General features: G+C 35.0%; 1 protein-coding gene across 1 annotated transcript; it reads right to left on the bottom strand.

Annotated features, from left to right (window-relative positions):
• Positions 1–2,173: 2,173 nt before the first annotated feature.
• On the bottom strand, positions 2,174–11,198 carry TED3 (Pex2/Pex12 N-terminal domain-containing protein / zinc finger (C3HC4-type RING finger) family protein). The gene is made up of 9 exons (XM_086439915.1): positions 11,048–11,198; positions 10,585–10,802; positions 10,170–10,283; positions 9,902–10,058; positions 7,363–7,499; positions 7,184–7,284; positions 5,475–5,592; positions 5,139–5,305; positions 2,174–2,839 (listed from the first exon to the last, which is right to left on the bottom strand). Exons 2-9 carry the CDS (start codon positions 10,708–10,710, stop codon positions 2,710–2,712), a joined length of 1,050 nt encoding a protein of 349 aa, XP_086296041.1. The 5' UTR covers positions 10,711–10,802; positions 11,048–11,198; the 3' UTR covers positions 2,174–2,709.
• Between the last annotated feature and the right edge of the window lie 6,121 nt (positions 11,199–17,319).

The following is a 17,319-nucleotide window of genomic DNA, read 5'->3' on the forward strand; positions in this document are numbered from 1 at the left end:
ATTAATATTGTTTCAGAATGTATTTATAAAGGACGTGATGTGGGCCCCGTCTTTTTTTCTTTCGGGAAAGTGGTCCGTCCTTCCTAACACACTCAACAACTTCATGAAGATGACATTTTATTTTTTTAAGAAAAAAAAAAAATATTGCTGATTCGGAAAAATTCATTGCTGTTATAGTAAATTCCCTTAATCTAGCCCTACTACAATTCTCAAGCAAATGGTTCAAAAATACGTTGAGGACACAATATCACAACCCATTTCCCGCTTACCGATGGTATCTATAAATCTATATTTTCCACTTGGAATTATTTTTCTTTCATCGAGAATATTCGAGGCTGATAAGTTGACCTGAATTCATCACTTTCCTAGTTAATCAAATTTAAATTGATTGAGTGCGATGGGACTTTTGCAACTGCTTAAGACTTTTGTAACTGGGCTCAACAACAGCCCATAACATAAGAAAATTGTATTGTGTCAAGTTTTCTTTGACCCAAAAATGGGCTACCTTCCTTCCTTCAAATTTAAGAAAATGGAATGTTTCGAGGATGGTTCGACTTTCTAGAGACAATACAGGAGGAACCCATGTCCTTATGTCGAGATCAAAATCCGTCTTATGTTTTTGGTCAACAAAACAAATCAGGACCCACCACGCCTTGCCAACAAAGGTCTTGAGTTCAAATTTCCCCTTAAGAGGCCACCCTCAGGGTTGTATATCAGAATTTACCGGGTATGTGTATGGGAGAGAGGACTGATTGCATGTATTAGTCAGTCGGGTACTCTACGAGGTCTGGATACCATGGTTGGAGGGGAGTCAACATTCTTACTACACAGCCACCAAGCTGTTCAAATTTTAGAGAGAATCTAAAAATTTTACACAAATGGCTGGTACTTTTAATTCTACCAATAATCCAAGTAACGATGTCAAAATTTTGATTTTGATAATTAGAAGAAAAGAAGAAAGAAGATAGGAAGAAAAAAACAGCAGGACTAATTAAGAATAAGCTACGAACAATGAAAAAGAACAAAAGTATAAAAAGAAAATTTAAATGAGAAAAGCTTGAGAAAATCAATTCATCTCTTTAAATTTTACACTGGAAAAAAAAAAAATTAATGCAGTAACTAAAAGTAAGGATAACATAACTCACTCATTTACACCTAAGATTAATGAACTAAGGGCATGTTTGATTGTTTGGAAAGTGACTTTCCATGGATTTCACATTAAAATCCAACTTCACAGTAACCTTAAAAAAAAAAAAAAATTCCTTGAATTACACAATTTCCATGGTAGAAAATGAGTAGGGTTGAAAAATTAAATTTTATTGTTTGATTTCATTTGAACAAAACCATGAGAAAGCAGAAGAGGATGAGAGAGAGAGGTGGCTAGTGACGGAGTGGGTGAATGTGACCGTGACTATGGTAGTGGTGGTGGTGTGGTAATAAGAAAGAAGAGATCAAGTTAGGATTTTGATTTGGAGATGAAAATAAAGAGGATTTCATTTTCCCACCATAGGTAAAGGTGGGAAAATGAAATCCAAGATTTGTGAGATTTTTGAAAGGTGGTGAAAATTTATTTTTCATGTAAAAATACAATCAAACACATGAAAAATGCCATTTTCCATGAAAAATGTTTTCCACCCTATTTTCCCTGTGCAATCAAAACATACCCTAACGGACAACCATATCCACAAACTCACTTGAACAACTTCTTTCATGACACCCTAACATTGAATCATCTTGCCCGTGCTACACATTATTAATCATGTGTAAATTCAAAACATTATCTTTTACAGAATAACTGAAATATTTTTAACTTATTTCATTTAAAGAAATTATAAAAAAATTTATTTGTAGAGAAGAGAACGGTATTTCTTTTTTGTAACAAGAGAGTAGAAGTTGAAATAGGTAAAGAAAAAGGCAGCCCAACAATGGCCCACTCAATATTTTAGTTGGGTCACAACGATTAAATAACGGGTGCTAAACATATCAACTTCAAATCCAGCCCTACGATACTTTTTTAACTTGACACTAACATCATGATGATGATGCATGCATGCATGCTGGTACTAAAAAGCAATGGTTACAAATCAGTGCCAGAGACGGATAGCCATATCGATCAACACGGCCAAAAATAGAAGATTAATTCAAAAGGCGGAAAGAAAAAAGGGCACACCAATGCAAAGAGGAAAAACCTTGAAGCATAGCCAATAATACTTCAAAGAATACACTGATAAATGTATATATTCCTAAATATGGCTTTTTTATTTTGGGGTCCGGAGACAAATATTTGGGACCAAGTTCCGAGCAGAGGATCTACTGGGCTTATTGTTACAAACCACTATTGTGTCGAAGAAACAGGAGATATGATCAACTTGGGTCTCATATGTTGTGCCCGAGTCATTCCTATTTCTCATAAAAATTGACCTAAAAATACATGTTAAAGAGCTAATTGGAATGCTGACATTGCATGTTGTCAGCCTCTGAAGATCTATAACAAGGAGTACCAACACCATTTTCCCTTCATTAAGGGAGAGGACGATTTTGGCTGAGGATAGAGGGGAGCTTTGAGTAACAAAAAAGAATAGCCACATGGTCAGAGCTACTGAATGTTACCAATTGGTGATCCATTGCTCTAATTGGGAAATGTCTCTCAAAGGAATCCTGAACCATATCCTTTTTCTTATTCCATCGGACCAAAAGAAAAAAAAATTTTCAATTTTGGGGAGTTTTGCTGTTGATTGGGCCACTATACCGTTGCATGGCAATAACCGGTTCATTGCATCGGGAGCACCGGAATGATGAAACAGCAGCACATCTTGTCCTGAGGCAGTAGTAACAGTATCTGTGTAAAATGGGAAATTAAACAAATGTTCAGTAACTCTTTTCACAGAATGTGTGCAGACAGACGTGCATTTCAAACAAAATGGAATGACGTCTAAAATCAGAGAATAAAAGGTAACTTGCATTACCCAAGCTACATGGATCCATACATGGAAAAGCTTTATCCCCCTATCATTTCTCTTAATTTAGTGCCCCATGTGCCGTTACAAGCCATTAGATTACCTAGTGCATTTACATCTCTTGAGTGTATTAGTGACTTATTAAGGCCATACCATGTTAAAACAGATGGGAGTTGGGAAGCATAGGCGGACCTATAGATCAATAGGCACATTCAAATGGCTACAAATGTCTATATGCACACTACCTTCTGCTGTAATAAGTGGCTATGAAAAAAAGAGTATAACCAAGTTGGAGGATGCCATGGTGACGTCCCTTATTAGCCTTCTACCCTCACTAATCGCTAGCCTCTTCTACCCAGTAGGAGGATACCTGGACCTAGGTGCGTACATCAAATGGGTGTTTCAGTGTGAAATCTTGTTATTCTCTTCTTGATGTTATTGTGGACCGTCCCTTTCCCGTCTCTTCAGTTTGGTCATCGGAGCTTCCCTCAAAACTCTCCTTCTTGTGGCTTGCAGCCTTCAATAAGTTACTCACTCATGATCATCTTAGAGCAATGGTGTGGTTCTTGTTGATTTTGTTTCCTGAGTAAATCTAATGGGGATTCAGTTAACCACCTCCTCATTCAGTGTGGGGTGGCTCATCAGGTGTGGTCATACTTTCTTTCTTTGTTTAAGGTCTCTTGGTGTGCTCCTTGCTCGGTCCATTGCTTGCTTGAGTATTGGAGATCCGCTGATTTTTTTGGTAGGGGAAGAATCTATTGGAAGTTTATTCCCCCAGCCATCTATTGGGACCATGGAAAGAAAGGAACTGACAAACCTTCCAGGGAAAAGAGCATTCTATGCAAGGAATCATCTTTTCTATTGTGGGTCTTTTGTTCTACTGGTGTAAGCAATTTCGTGAGTTCAGGTGGTTCTCGTTTGAAGATTTCTTATTTAGGTGGGATCTAGTGTGTAAAGGGTGACCAATCTTGAGTGTGGCGTTTTTTTTTCCTTTTTTTTTTTTTTTTTTTGATAAATATAAAATTTTACATTGAAAAGAAAGGAGAACAGGTGGCTGAGATAACCCCCAAACAGCAATACAAAAAAACAAAAACAGGTCAAAAACAAAGAAAGAAAAAAGGCCAAAAACAAAATAAAAGAAAGTTGCATGCCCAAAGGGGGGCTACGAGTCACAAATGGTTTCCCAATTGAAAACAAAATCTTGGAAGTGCACGCCCTCGAAGTCTTTACTCAGCTTCGACCAAATAACCCCAATATCTTCAAAATCACCATATGAGATGAGTTCTCCTTACTCTGGAACACTCTGTTGTTACATTCTTTCCAGAGACCCCACATAATGACTGAAAGAATGATAGTTCAAAGATACCTCTTTCTAGAAGAGAAGATATTGAAGCTCCAAGCCTCCAAAAGTGCAAAAAGAGAAAGAAGGAAAATCCAAACCACCTGAAAACGAAATAAAAAGAACATTCAAATACCACGCGAGAAAGAACAATAAATAAGAATGTGGTTGGCGGACTCCTCATCCTTCAAGCAAAGGTAACAAAAGTTTGAGGTGATCCACCCCCGAGAGATTAAATTGTCCAAAGTTAGAACTCTACCCAAAGAGACGAGCCATAAAAAGGAAACCTTGGGTAGTATAAGAGCGGACCAAACGATGGAAGGTGAGAAAGAGACTTCACACAATGGAAGCAAGCAATTATAGAGGGACTTAACAAAAAACCTCTTGCCTTTGGGCCTTTGCTATTTGTATCTTTCCTTGAGGACTTCTTGTCCTCTCTTCAATAAATTTCTTTTGATTATTATCAAAAATAAAAATAAAAGTAGAACCAAGAAAATATAATTATAACCTGTACATCACTTTCTTCTTGTTAGCCCAAATCTTTGGGTCTGAGAAAATGAGTTTCTGGCAGATGAAGTCTTTACAGTTTCGATAGCCACTGATTACACAGAGAAGTGCTGGCCAGGTCTTCTATAAAATTTAGGGTCAATCTTGTGCTCAATTATTGGCACCCATCATGAACTTTCAATAAGGAACAACAGGAGTTGGGACTTGTTTGGATGGATTTTGTTCGAGCAACACCGGCACATTCACAATAGCATTTACCAGTCATTTTCTAATGAAACTATCAATAAACAATTCAGAAAATTTCAATTGAAACAAGGGTAGGCTATTGTGCATACCTGTGCTGACAAGGGAGAGCAATGAATGGAATAGTTGGATTTGCCTCACAAATGGGGCAAGCAGTTTCGTCCCCAGCAGAACCTGAAGATTTATCCTTCGAGAATGGAAGAAGAAACTTTCTGATTGATGATGAGTTGAGAAGTGGAAGAAGCAACAGCAACATCTCCTGCGTAACGATGCAACAATTAAGTTCCAAAACTTGCACTTTTACTAAATGGCATGGGGAGGATCAAATCAGAACTTTTACCATCCTATTTTAGAACTATTTATTTATTTTTGAGAATGTATCTTTGCTAACTGAGATCAATCTAATATTTGAGGGAAGAACAATTTACCGAGAATTCATTCCACACCAATTGGCGGTTCATGTACTCAAAGTTGACAGCTCGGTTCATGTTAGGGCTCTCATATACAAGCCTTGCTCTGAGAGCTCTCTCAATAAGAGTCCTGTACCTGCAATCATAAAGGCAAGCAGAAGGAAGAAATCATGAACAAAATGTTGAAAGGTAATTTTAGTAAACCAGGCAAGTTCTCTTCACACTATAAATGTGTTTAAGACCGAAACTGTTTATATCCATTCACAATGTATTGGTATGTACATCAAGAAATACCTCATATGATACAGTGGGAGCAAGGACGAACACCTTATAAAAAACATTAAAAAATAAAATCATGCATCAAAATATAAAATAAAAGAAAAATTAATATATATATCTCCCTGGAACCATGTGTCCATTAGTAACAACTGCTTATTTTCTTCTTATAAACCTGTATGGGGCTGATATCAGAATGTTGACTATTCAACGATAGCATAACGCACCACAACCAAGACATCATGGTCAACTGGTCAAAGGGCTGACTAGAAACCACTTGGCGCAAGGAATGAATGTTGACTATTCAATGATACCACGTGGCACCGCAATGAAGACGCCATGGTCAACCGGTTAAAGGGCTGACTAGACACCACTTGGCACGCAGTCATTAGAGTGGCATCAAATGAAGGGATGCCAAATGCTACCCATGAAGGCAACAAAAAGGTGAAATGTTGGTTGTGCCTTAACCAGACTAACAACGACATGGTTGAGACGGTTATAAAGATAAACACCGACGTGTATAGGAACAATGGAAAACCGTTATAATACGCTCAATGAATGAGCAACATGTAGTCATAAGTCAAAGCGACTATCGAAAGGTCAGCAGGGCCAATGAAGAGATGCCAGATGTAACCTATTGACAGACAGCTCCATTTATGAATAAAATTCCACTCCCATCTTGATTGACAAATGGCAGCCAATGGTTGGCAAGGAGTCCCTATATAAAAGGAAGGAATAGGAATTTGCCTGGATCCTTATCCATCTTTTTGGAGTCACAAACAAAACCTTATTATGCCTAACAATATGTTCCTACTCAGGATGGTAAATGCAACATAACATGTCAGCTATGCTGCACGCATGTTCAACACAATTTACAAAAGAAACCTTAAATTTATTCCAATATTATACATACATATATATACATTTAGACATAAAAACTTTCTATTTCATCATATACTTAAAATCAACTGAAGTTGAGCTTAGACCCATAGCTCAGTTGGTTTGACGCATTGCAAAACTACTTTGAGGTAGTGTGTTCAATTCCAGCTTACCCATAAAAATAAATAAACTAAAAACAACTGAAGTTGGCTGGCCAAATAACCACCAAGTAAAGTTCTGGGCTTAGACCCATAGCTCAGTTGGTTTGACACTTTAAAACAAGTTCGAGGTTGTGGGTTCAAGTCCAGCTTACCCATCAAAAAAAAAACACTAAGTAAAGTTCTACCAAAATATATTTCTCAACATATGGAATAATTCGAACGAACATGTCAGCATATCAGGTTTGTGGGCGTCAGTATGTCTGACATACCTCACCCCTATCTGACAATGGAACGTGTTCATGTATTTGTTACACAGTGTTGCAAAGTTCATAATGTGAATGCAGATAAGGTATGAGCATCATTGAAATCAATCAACATGTAAGGAGAAGAATTTGATACTCGGAAACATGCCTTCCAGTGTAAAGAAATATCAGCAGGTTGCTAAAGGAGGCAGCTTTATAAAAGCCCTCTACACGTTGTATCAAACCCCATGCTCGATGTGCCAATGTCCTCTGGAGAATATGTCTAGAGAAATCAGTACCTCTTCCCAAAATTCCATAGTTGACTACTTGGAGGAAGAAAGAGTATACCTGCTCTGAGTCACCCCATCTACGGAAAGCGGAGAATGATTGTAAACGAGCCCATATATACTGACCACCAACAGTGGCAAGACAGTACCAAATCTTCTGAGGAGCAGTAAGCCCAGGGCCTTCCAATCCAGTTCTTACTAATAGAAGATACCAAACAAATATAACAGTAAAAGATATATTCATCCTATTCAAACTTTGAAATATATAAATAGCCAAACTAATGAAGTGCATACAAGGAATAGGTTAGAATAAACATAGACAATACTCAAAAAATATGAGGTGCTTTTTGTATATTTCTGCAAAGATAGTGAATACAGAACGCTATAAAAAAATTTGGATAAGTACTAACACCATAAACAAATAATATGGATATGAATATGGGAAGCAACACATGAAATGCGAATGCAAATGCCAATGGAAGAAGTTAAGCTATAACCATAAATTTTAAAATGGGGCCTATGATACCTAAATGTGGATAGTGATACAGACACTACTATGGGAAATGCGGATACTACTCGTCTCTCAAAATCTAAGACACAAATAAGGAAACTTGCATGTCATTCTTCCATATGATCACCTGTCAAATCCCAGCCAATAATTCCATTTGGACAAGGGGGACTTCCTGCATTGGGATATATTTGTGGTGTCTCACATGATGTATGCGTCACCTTCTACAATTTATATATTGTTCATAAGATTTTATTAAAATTGTATACCACATTATACAAGTCTTTTCAAATTAGATAGTAACACATGCACATGCGCACACGCACGCCTGCGCGCACAGAAGCAAAGAATTTAAAAAAGAATAATGCTGAAGTGACCTCAGGCTGGAACCTCATATCGCACTTCTTGACGTGAAAGTGTATAGGATTATAGATGATTTTCATCGAGATACACGTGAAAAAGCATCTATGGTTCCTATCCACTTTCACATCAAGAAGTGAGATATGAGGTTCCAGCTTTAAGTCACTCCAGCACGACTCTAAAAAAATATTCTCCCATGGTGTTATGCCATGGCCATGTTGTTATTGACTTTTTTTTACAGGCATATTGTTATGAACTTATACTAATATAATACCACTTGAACGCCATTTGTTGGATATGAGAATAATGACATCATGAACAAGTGTATAACACCAATATTGTCATATCCAATAGTTGGCATTAAGGTGGTACTGGATTACCATAACACTAGGGCTATGACATCATTGTGGATATCTCAATGCACGGTACAAGCCAATGTTTTCAAACACTGAAGTGTAAAGTGAGATGTGAGTGCCTCAAGACATGAGGCACAAGCCCCACATGCATGATATTTTGAAATAATATAATATAAATAAAATAGGGTAGCCACCGCATATTTTCAAATTTCAAGTTCTAAATTTAGATAATTGACTTCCAAGCTTTAATCTCGTACATCAATAATAATGATGATGATAATAATAATAATAATAATAATTCATATTACTACTTTATGTTTTAACGGGAAAAAAATATTTATAGTTAAGTAATTGAAAATCTCTGCAGTAAATAACTATTTTACATCAAAATAAAACTAAATATTAGTTTTTCAATAACTATACATAATACTAAATGCTGCAAAAAATTATTTATGAATCAAATAAATTCAACAACTTACGTGGCATTTATTATAAAATAGAAGAAGAGAGAGAGAGAGAGAAAATTAAAAAAATAAATTTATATAAAACTTAATAAAATTAAAAATTCACATGAAGCATTTGCTTTTTGGGTGTCTCTTGGTCCGAGGCACAATCCTCTGTTGTTTTTACTTACATCCTTGAGCCTCAAGGTGTTTTAATGAGTCTCACTCTGAGGGATGCCTTGATGCATAAACCTGGCATGCCTTTAAAAGCATAGGTACTATTGTACGAATGTGTTGGTATTGTACAACTGACAGATGTTTATATCTAGTTACATAGAACGTAAGGTAAAGATGTTATCGTTCTTTTAATGTAATTACATGAGTCAAAAATTCATACATTCATTAGTATATTATATATCAATATAGTAACTTCTTCTATCAAAAATATTTGAGTCTCTAAATTTGGTAGAATAATAGCTCTCATAACTAACACTTACTTTGAAGATTTCTTTTTTCTCTTATCTTATGGGGAAAAAAAAAGTTTAATTTAAGCATAGAAATTCATACTTATAAGTGATAAACTAAGAGAAAGTCAATTGAGATGGTTTGAGTATGTTCAACGAAGGCCGATTACAGCCCCAATTAGAAGGAATATGCAAGTTCAAGATTCTAAAAGATCGAGATGAAGATTGGGATTGTGAAAGCAGATATGAACACAGCTTTAATAAAGGAAGACATGGTTCTGAATGGAATTGAATGGAGAAATAGGATTCGTTTAGCCAACCCCGAATCATGGTGACGATAATTTGGTTTTTCAGAGAGTTATTTACAATAGTTATAGCTTATAAACCATAAAATATAGTCATCATATAAAATTCCGAGAATTAGATGTCACCAATTGAGCAGCAATAAACAAGTTTCAGACCTTCTTACCATCTTTTCCTCTCATGGATGTAGCGCACTCATCTCTGTACCTTAGATTCATGAGTGCATTTCCCGGTGTGGGCTTACCGACCCATACCGAGAACCGCCAGATGAGGAACTCGAGAAAAGCATCGAGCTCTGGTTCGTATTGAAATAGGAATCCTGGCTAATCCCAACAAAGGAGACAAAAACACAAGTAAATGCCACCTCAGCTATTACTAAGCAATTAACCAATCAAGGCCTCCGAAAAACACAATAAATAAATCAGAAAACATACCTTCACCAAAGTGAAGACCTTGACCAATTGTTCTTTCAACATGCCTGACATTTCGACGTCCAATCTCGCTGCGTCGAACTGATTAACCCTAGATATTGAAATAGGGATTGGTGGCTGCCCAAAAAAAAGTTAAATTAACATATTAGTTCCTTCGGGAAAAAATTATATATTTTTTGGAGTAGAAATCACGAAATCTAATCTAAACTATAGAGGAGCTTGATTGCAGAGCTTTTACCCCAACAAAAAGTAATACAAAATAAAAAAGCTTTTTTATGGGATTCAAAGAAGGAAAGAAACGCAACAAAGGGAACAATGAAAAAAAACCTAAAAACAACAACAAAAAACCCTGTAACACATAATTCAAAAATAAATAAAAATTAAAAAATCGAAATTTAGGGGAAATTAGGTGAGTAACCTGAGAAGAATCAGCTAAGGATTTCCATTGAGGAAGTACGTCGTGGTGAGCTTCAATCCAAGCATCCTCTGATGGAGGGCTCGAACTTGACGAAGAGGATGAAGGAGATAAGGTTTCCTTCTTCATCTCTTCTTCCCAGAGAGAGAGAGAGTATTAAAAGGCTACTCAGCCTCTGCTGAGCTCTGCTGCTACAGTACTTCTACTCCGTTTGGAAAAGCCTTCGCGCACAAACATAAATTGAATCAAAATTTGACTTATGGGGGTTAGTGAGGGGGTGAAGAATCTAATCTGAAAAACGACCAGAGAGATTTATTGTGAATTGCTCTGCAATTGATTAGCGAGAGAGAGAGTGAGAGAGAGCGAGGAAAATACAGTTTAGATCTTCAAGCCCCTTTTGGGTAAAATCTCTGAAAATAAAATAAACTAAGAGAGAGAGAGAGAGAAAGAGAGAATAGTTGGTTACCTGCTCGCAGAAGCAAAACGTGGATCAACTGAAGATGACTGAGAATTGCCCACGCTTCTCTCTCTCAATCCCTCTCGATATCAACTGAGATGCCCATAACCTGTGCGTTTAAATAACTAGGAAATGGGTTGAGATGGTGGAGGCGAAAGGGGATGCAACCCATATCAAGTGGATTTTTGTTCAAACAGGTGAATTGTTACTTTTCACCGAAATTTCTTTTTAGGCTAAATATTGAATTAAGTAATAAAAACTATTTCTTTCAATTAGTAGTTATTACTTAGTTTGTACTACAATATGGCCAGAAAACTGATACAATATCTTTAATACCAAATTTAGTTTAGGTAACAGTTTTTACCATAACCCGGATTCAGTTACATGAATTTAAGAAATGGGTATTTTCTCAAAGTTCATTTTGTCAATGGAGAATGGGTTGCTATTGAATTCTACACTCTAACATTAACTTCTGATTTATGGGTCAAATTTTGATGAGTTGAAATTCAATAGATATGGATTGAACATATCATGAATCTTTATCTAAAGATATCTAGCAAAGTATGTCTCTTTCTTGGAATAAAATATTATTTGATTTGAAGTGCCAATTCAACAAAATGGTAAGACGTGTGGATTATTGTTGCCATGTCCTAGGTTCAAATCCCTTGAACTCAACTTCATTTGCTAACCATTAACCTTATACCTATTCAAAAATAAAAATAAAAAATTATTTGAGAAGTTTGTTAGAAAAAAGAAACCAATTATACAAAAGAGGCTAATTGAGCAGATACAATCTCCATGTTCACCAAGTGGGCCCAGACACAGTAACAGAATTATCAATATTTATACTTATTGTTAACATATTAGTATTAATATCAGATAAATAATCTCTTTTTTTAATATTATTTTTAATTTCATCCTGCAATTTCTTAACAGCGGGTTACTAAACAGTTCAACATCTTAACAACACAATTAGACAACATGTTACCAAACAATATACTCAATTCAACAAGTTGCTTCAGCAACAGTAACTTTCTCTCAGCCGCAACAACTTAATTCAGCATCAACAACTTTACATACAGTTTTTCCAAACAGAGCATTCGTATAAGAACCCAAGCTTAACTTAAAAGATTAATAGGGCATCATTGGAATACAGGCTGTTACAAAATTTCCTAAAATAGCTAACTATACACTTATATAACACAAGTCATTAAATACGTTTGTTTTCTCCATATTTGATTCATTGGCTTCATGACTTTAATGTGATAGCATCAAATATGGGCCTGTATTTTCATTATTTAAAGAACCTAATTCACAAAAATCTGATACAATAATGTTTGGGTTCTCAACTTCGGCTAAGGGTGCAAGAGACTGGTCAACTTTGGTTATGGGTGCAAGGGAATAATTAATCGATACATCTTCGAGTTGGAAATATACATCCGAATCTTCATTTTTTCTCCCCCCCCCCCTGAGGATGCATATTAAAAAATGAATTTTGTTAAAAAAAAAGTTACATCCATGGTGATAAACAATTTTGTTGGAAATATACATCCGAATCTTCATTTTTTCTCCCTTCCCCCCACCCCCTGAGGATGAGTATTAAAAAATGAATTTCGTTAAAAAAAAGTCACATTCATGGTGACAAACAATTTTTTAGTAACCGGGTCAAAACATTTGCATCTCTTTTTATTAAAGGCATATCCAACAAAAACACATTTTCGAATTCGGTGTTCAAGTTTTCCTCAATTATGATCATGAACACGAACAAAAACAGTGCACCGAAATATCTTTAGAGACAAATTTGATGAGAGCTTATTATTAAGATAAAACTTATCTTACTAGGCATTCGGTTTATGAGATAGGTTGCAGTGAGAATAGCCTCGCCCCAAAGATATTTAGGTACTTTAGTCGTAAAAAGCAATGCTCGAGCTACTTCTAATAGGTATTTGTTCTTTCCTTTCAGCAACTCTGTTTTGTTAGGATTATCATTGCAAAAACTTTGATGAATAATCCCTATTTCTAAGAAAAAGTTCTCCAAAACTTCGTTAAAGTACTCTTTGTCATTATTACTACTAAATATTTGAATTGTTTCACGAAATTGATTTTACACCTATAAGAAGATGAAATTAAGATTTTTCTTTTAATCCAATGGTGTAAAATATTTTGATCTAATGGTTGAGATTATATAGATTTTTTATTATTTCAATTAAAACAATGACATTTTAGTAATTTAAATGCTATAGTAGTTTGGGTATTAAAAAATTAGATCATCAATTGAACAAACGTTGGTAATAGTTTGACTGGATCAACGAAAGTCCAGGTTAGAGCCCATCTTGCATTTCACAGGGGGTGTTACTAAAAATACCCAATTAATTATAGAAATGAGGGCAGTTTTGGCATTCCAAATTTTACTGCAGCCTAAACGCGTATAATGCCACCACCCTCGTTTTATCCACCGCTTAGGTAGGTTGGGAAGATAAGGAATTCTAGGTCACTTAGAAGTCGGGCAAAAGAAGGGATTGTAAGTCTCTTGGAAGAGAAGGGATTGAGGTTATAAATCGTTGAACAATCCTCGTATTCGATCCAAGAGAAGAGAACGAAGATGTTGGATTCATTGTTAGGGCGAGGATTTTCCTCGAATTGGTAAGTTTTGATAGAATTTTTTATATTATTTTATTATTATAAGTAATTTGAACAGCAAAATCAAAATGGCTTCTTCAGATCTCATGTCTTTTTTTTCTTTTTTAATTGAAAATTTTAATTTATGTGTTCTTATTGTAGTAAATCGTCAATCAAGCTTATCAAACCTCGAATCAAGATGATGATGATGATGAGGAAGAGGAACGCAATACATATCGGATTAAATGCATATTGCAAGGTAAATTTTTTATTCTTGAAACATGGATGATTATATATAGAAGATAATATGTTGTTACAGTTTTACGGGATTAGATTCCCAAATAGTTAAAGTAAATATGACAAAATATGTAAACATCTATTAAAGTTAGTGTGTGTTTGGCAACACTTCTGAAGTTTGAATGGAGGTGGTCCACCTTTAAAATTCAGATTTTAGAAGTTTTATTTCCGTTTGTTTTGGTTCAGATTTTAGATTTCAAAACCAAAATTCAAAAGTTTTGAATCAGCGATGGAGGGATGTCGGATGAAACTTCTGAAATCTGATTTTTTTTATTCATAAAATAACCTCTTCAAAACCTAATTTCTATCACTTATCCATTCTTTATACGAACCCTAAAACCCTTATTTGTAACTTTTCTATCTCCCCTTTCTCTTCTACCTCTCATTCCTCTACAACTGTGATGTCAAGGTCTTTTCCCTTTCTCTTGTTTCGTGTTCAAACACCTTATATTTTTCACTCTGGAACTAACACAGTAAGATCTTTCTCTATCTTTGATCGACCATTTTCATCCATTAATGGACATCTCTTTTTCTTCTAACATCATATGTTTCATATATATAATTTCGATCATATTCTTGTAATGTAAAAATCTCTAGGATTTTTTGAGTTAGTATGGGGTTTAGGTATTGTTTATTTGGGTGTTTCAAGAAAAAACGATTGAGATTATTAGGGTAGTTTTTGTGTTTGTTATTTTGAATTTTTTTCATGCAAATTGCCATTTAGATATATTGTTAAATATATATATTTTATATGTCTTCCTCTGGTAATGCCTTGGTCTTCGCTTTATATGTCAATTTCTACTACTAATCCACATCCAATTTATTTTCCATCATAAAAAATGAAAAGCTTTATTGTTTTAGCTTAATTTCAATTGATGCTTGGGTGTTTTGATGGGAAACACATTTGACACTAAGACATCTTGAATTTATATGGTGCTACTTGTTGTTTGATTTTGTTATGCATTGTTGCTTTCTTATTGTAATATTGTTGTAGCTATTTATTAATTTATCTTATCAATGAACTGAATCGTTGTTTTGTTTTGTCCAAGTCATAATTATGTTGCTACCCACATTTTTTCGATTAACAATTTATTAGAATTACAAAAGGGTAATATTGTCAGAATGACCATTATGTTTTAAAATTCTGTTAGTAACTAGAAACTTTTACGCTTAGGAAAACCCATAACATCAAAACATCCTTAGAGCCTACATCCTTTTGAATACATAAAACAACAAATTGAAATCAAATAAATAATTTCATCAAATTCGACAAAATTACAAAAATACCCCTCATAAGGGTTCACAATCATTTCATACAAAAATTTTCATAAGTGACACAAACCGATAATCCCATGGCATTCCTTACGAAAAATCGATTCCAAAACATCCTGGAATATCGAAAAATGACTTGAAACTCAAAAGTTCTCTTCAGGGGTGTAGCGCCCCGCCAAACACTAACACAAAACCCATGACAGATCTCGAGGCACTTGGTGGCGCCTCGAAATTTCGGCATGGTCTCCTCTGTTTATGTTAGCATTCCAAAGCATTCAACCTGCACTTAATAAACGACATATATTATCCTACATATATACATACAAAATATAATACAAGCGGAAGCCTATATACATCTAATAATATACGATAGATCAGAGTATGGAAGGATAAGTAGAATACATGATTATACAAACATTCATCACTCTAATAGAAGTCTTAACACTCAAGAAAAAATCCATAAGACTATTTGGATGAACTGATACCACTAGGGGTATAGCCCCAATACTCACCAGGTAACGGACTCTAGTCGTCTATCTGACCTACTAGATAGTCCTCACTTGTGTTCTATACTTACCTCGTCAAGTTTTGAATCTGAAACTAAAAAATTGGAGAAGGAAATGGTGAGTAACAATGGTAACCCAGTAAGGAAACAAACAATTTCTACCAATAACCTCTCCTAATATGAATGAATAAACATATTGAATCATTTTAAAATATGCAAAATTTTACAGAAGAAACTATGATTAACTGGTACATATAGTCAGAGATGAGCAACTAAATATTTTAAAACTCACATTACATCGATTAATAGTACTCACTATAACATTATCTTTTTATACAAATCTAATTGATCAAATGGAAACATTAAACCTGCATTTCATTTTATATATCAAAATAAGACAACAAATACATAATACACAATGGTGGAGTAATGGAATTAGAGAGTTGGGATTCACAACTAGATCGCTTCTAGTCAGAACATGATGTTTCATAATAAAGTAGTAGTTCATGATTTTGTGGCTGGTTGCTGTTTACCACACTTGCGGGACTCATTTATCCGGCTTAGGCTGGCCGTTTGACGTGACCGTAAGTAATGGGTCTTTTTTCGATGTGTCAAAATGTTCGACTACTATAGATTGTTAGTAATCACTGACTAATCATCTTCGTCTATGCCTACTAGGCTTGCATGTGATTCCCAAATATACAAACCATTCGTATACGACCACCTTTACATTACAAGTTTACTGATAAAGATAGAGAGGAATAACCCGGATTCCAGTTGTGACTCCACTCTCATACGCGTCTCATACCACGTATGAGCTTGGTGGTCCCTACCGTATATGCCAAGATAGTACACCACTCCGGATGATATGACGTACTATCCCTTCAGGCATTCAAACTCTTTAACAGCTCACAAAGTAGCTATATATATTATTTTCATTTAAAAACAAAAGAGAAATTAACAATACAAGGTTGAGAATGAATATCCAGTTTCCTACCATGCAACTGTAGCCACCCGGCCTAAAATAAATAACATAACGAAAAAGTAAACAGCGCCTCTCGCTAGCAGAAAGTAAATAAATATGCAACCAGTAATATTTTCCCTGGATACCTGTTCACCAACCTACATACAACACAACAATGTAAAATACAGACATCACCCCTCGGGTGTGATTATGACATTTTATCATTTTCATACCATTTTTTCCTTTTTTCGAATTTTACAGTTTTCAATCTCTCAAACAAAATATCCACTTTTTGATATTCATCAACTCAATATGAGTTAATTGAATATTAAATCATTTTTTCAATTATGAAATTTATTTTTATCAATAACATTGAAAAAGTACAAAACTTAAATCAAAACGAGGTCCGAGCGGTGCATAGGACCCAACTGAAGGAAATAACCCGTTAAAATATCCTACGCACGTATAATTTGTCATAAAATATAATTAAACATATCAAATATGCAAGTTCTAACATGAATTTGAAATAACCAATTGAATTCTATATTTTTGGAAACTCACCACAAAATTTTAATAAAATCATAAATGCAATTTTCACAATTTTCCTTACTATCTCTGTGCGAA

Source organism: Akebia trifoliata, chromosome 1 (genome assembly GCF_017979445.1).
Source record: "Akebia trifoliata isolate Shusen 1 chromosome 1, ASM1797944v1, whole genome shotgun sequence".
Lineage (NCBI taxonomy): Eukaryota > Viridiplantae > Streptophyta > Magnoliopsida > Ranunculales > Lardizabalaceae > Akebia > Akebia trifoliata.

What these genes read in the sequence shown, in the direction of transcription:
- TED3 (XM_086439915.1), bottom strand. Translation starts at nt 10,710, where the DNA reads ATGAAGAAGGAAACCTTATCTCCTTCATCCTCTTCGTCAAGTTCGAGC. An exon ending in CCTTAGCTGATTCTTCTCAG is followed by an intron (nt 10,284 to 10,584) that starts GTTACTCACCTA and finishes TTTTTTGGGCAG; the next exon opens with CCACCAATCCCTATTTCAAT. An exon ending in ATCCATGAGAGGAAAAGATG is followed by an intron (nt 7,500 to 9,901) that starts GTAAGAAGGTCT and finishes ATCTTCTATTAG; the next exon opens with TAAGAACTGGATTGGAAGGC.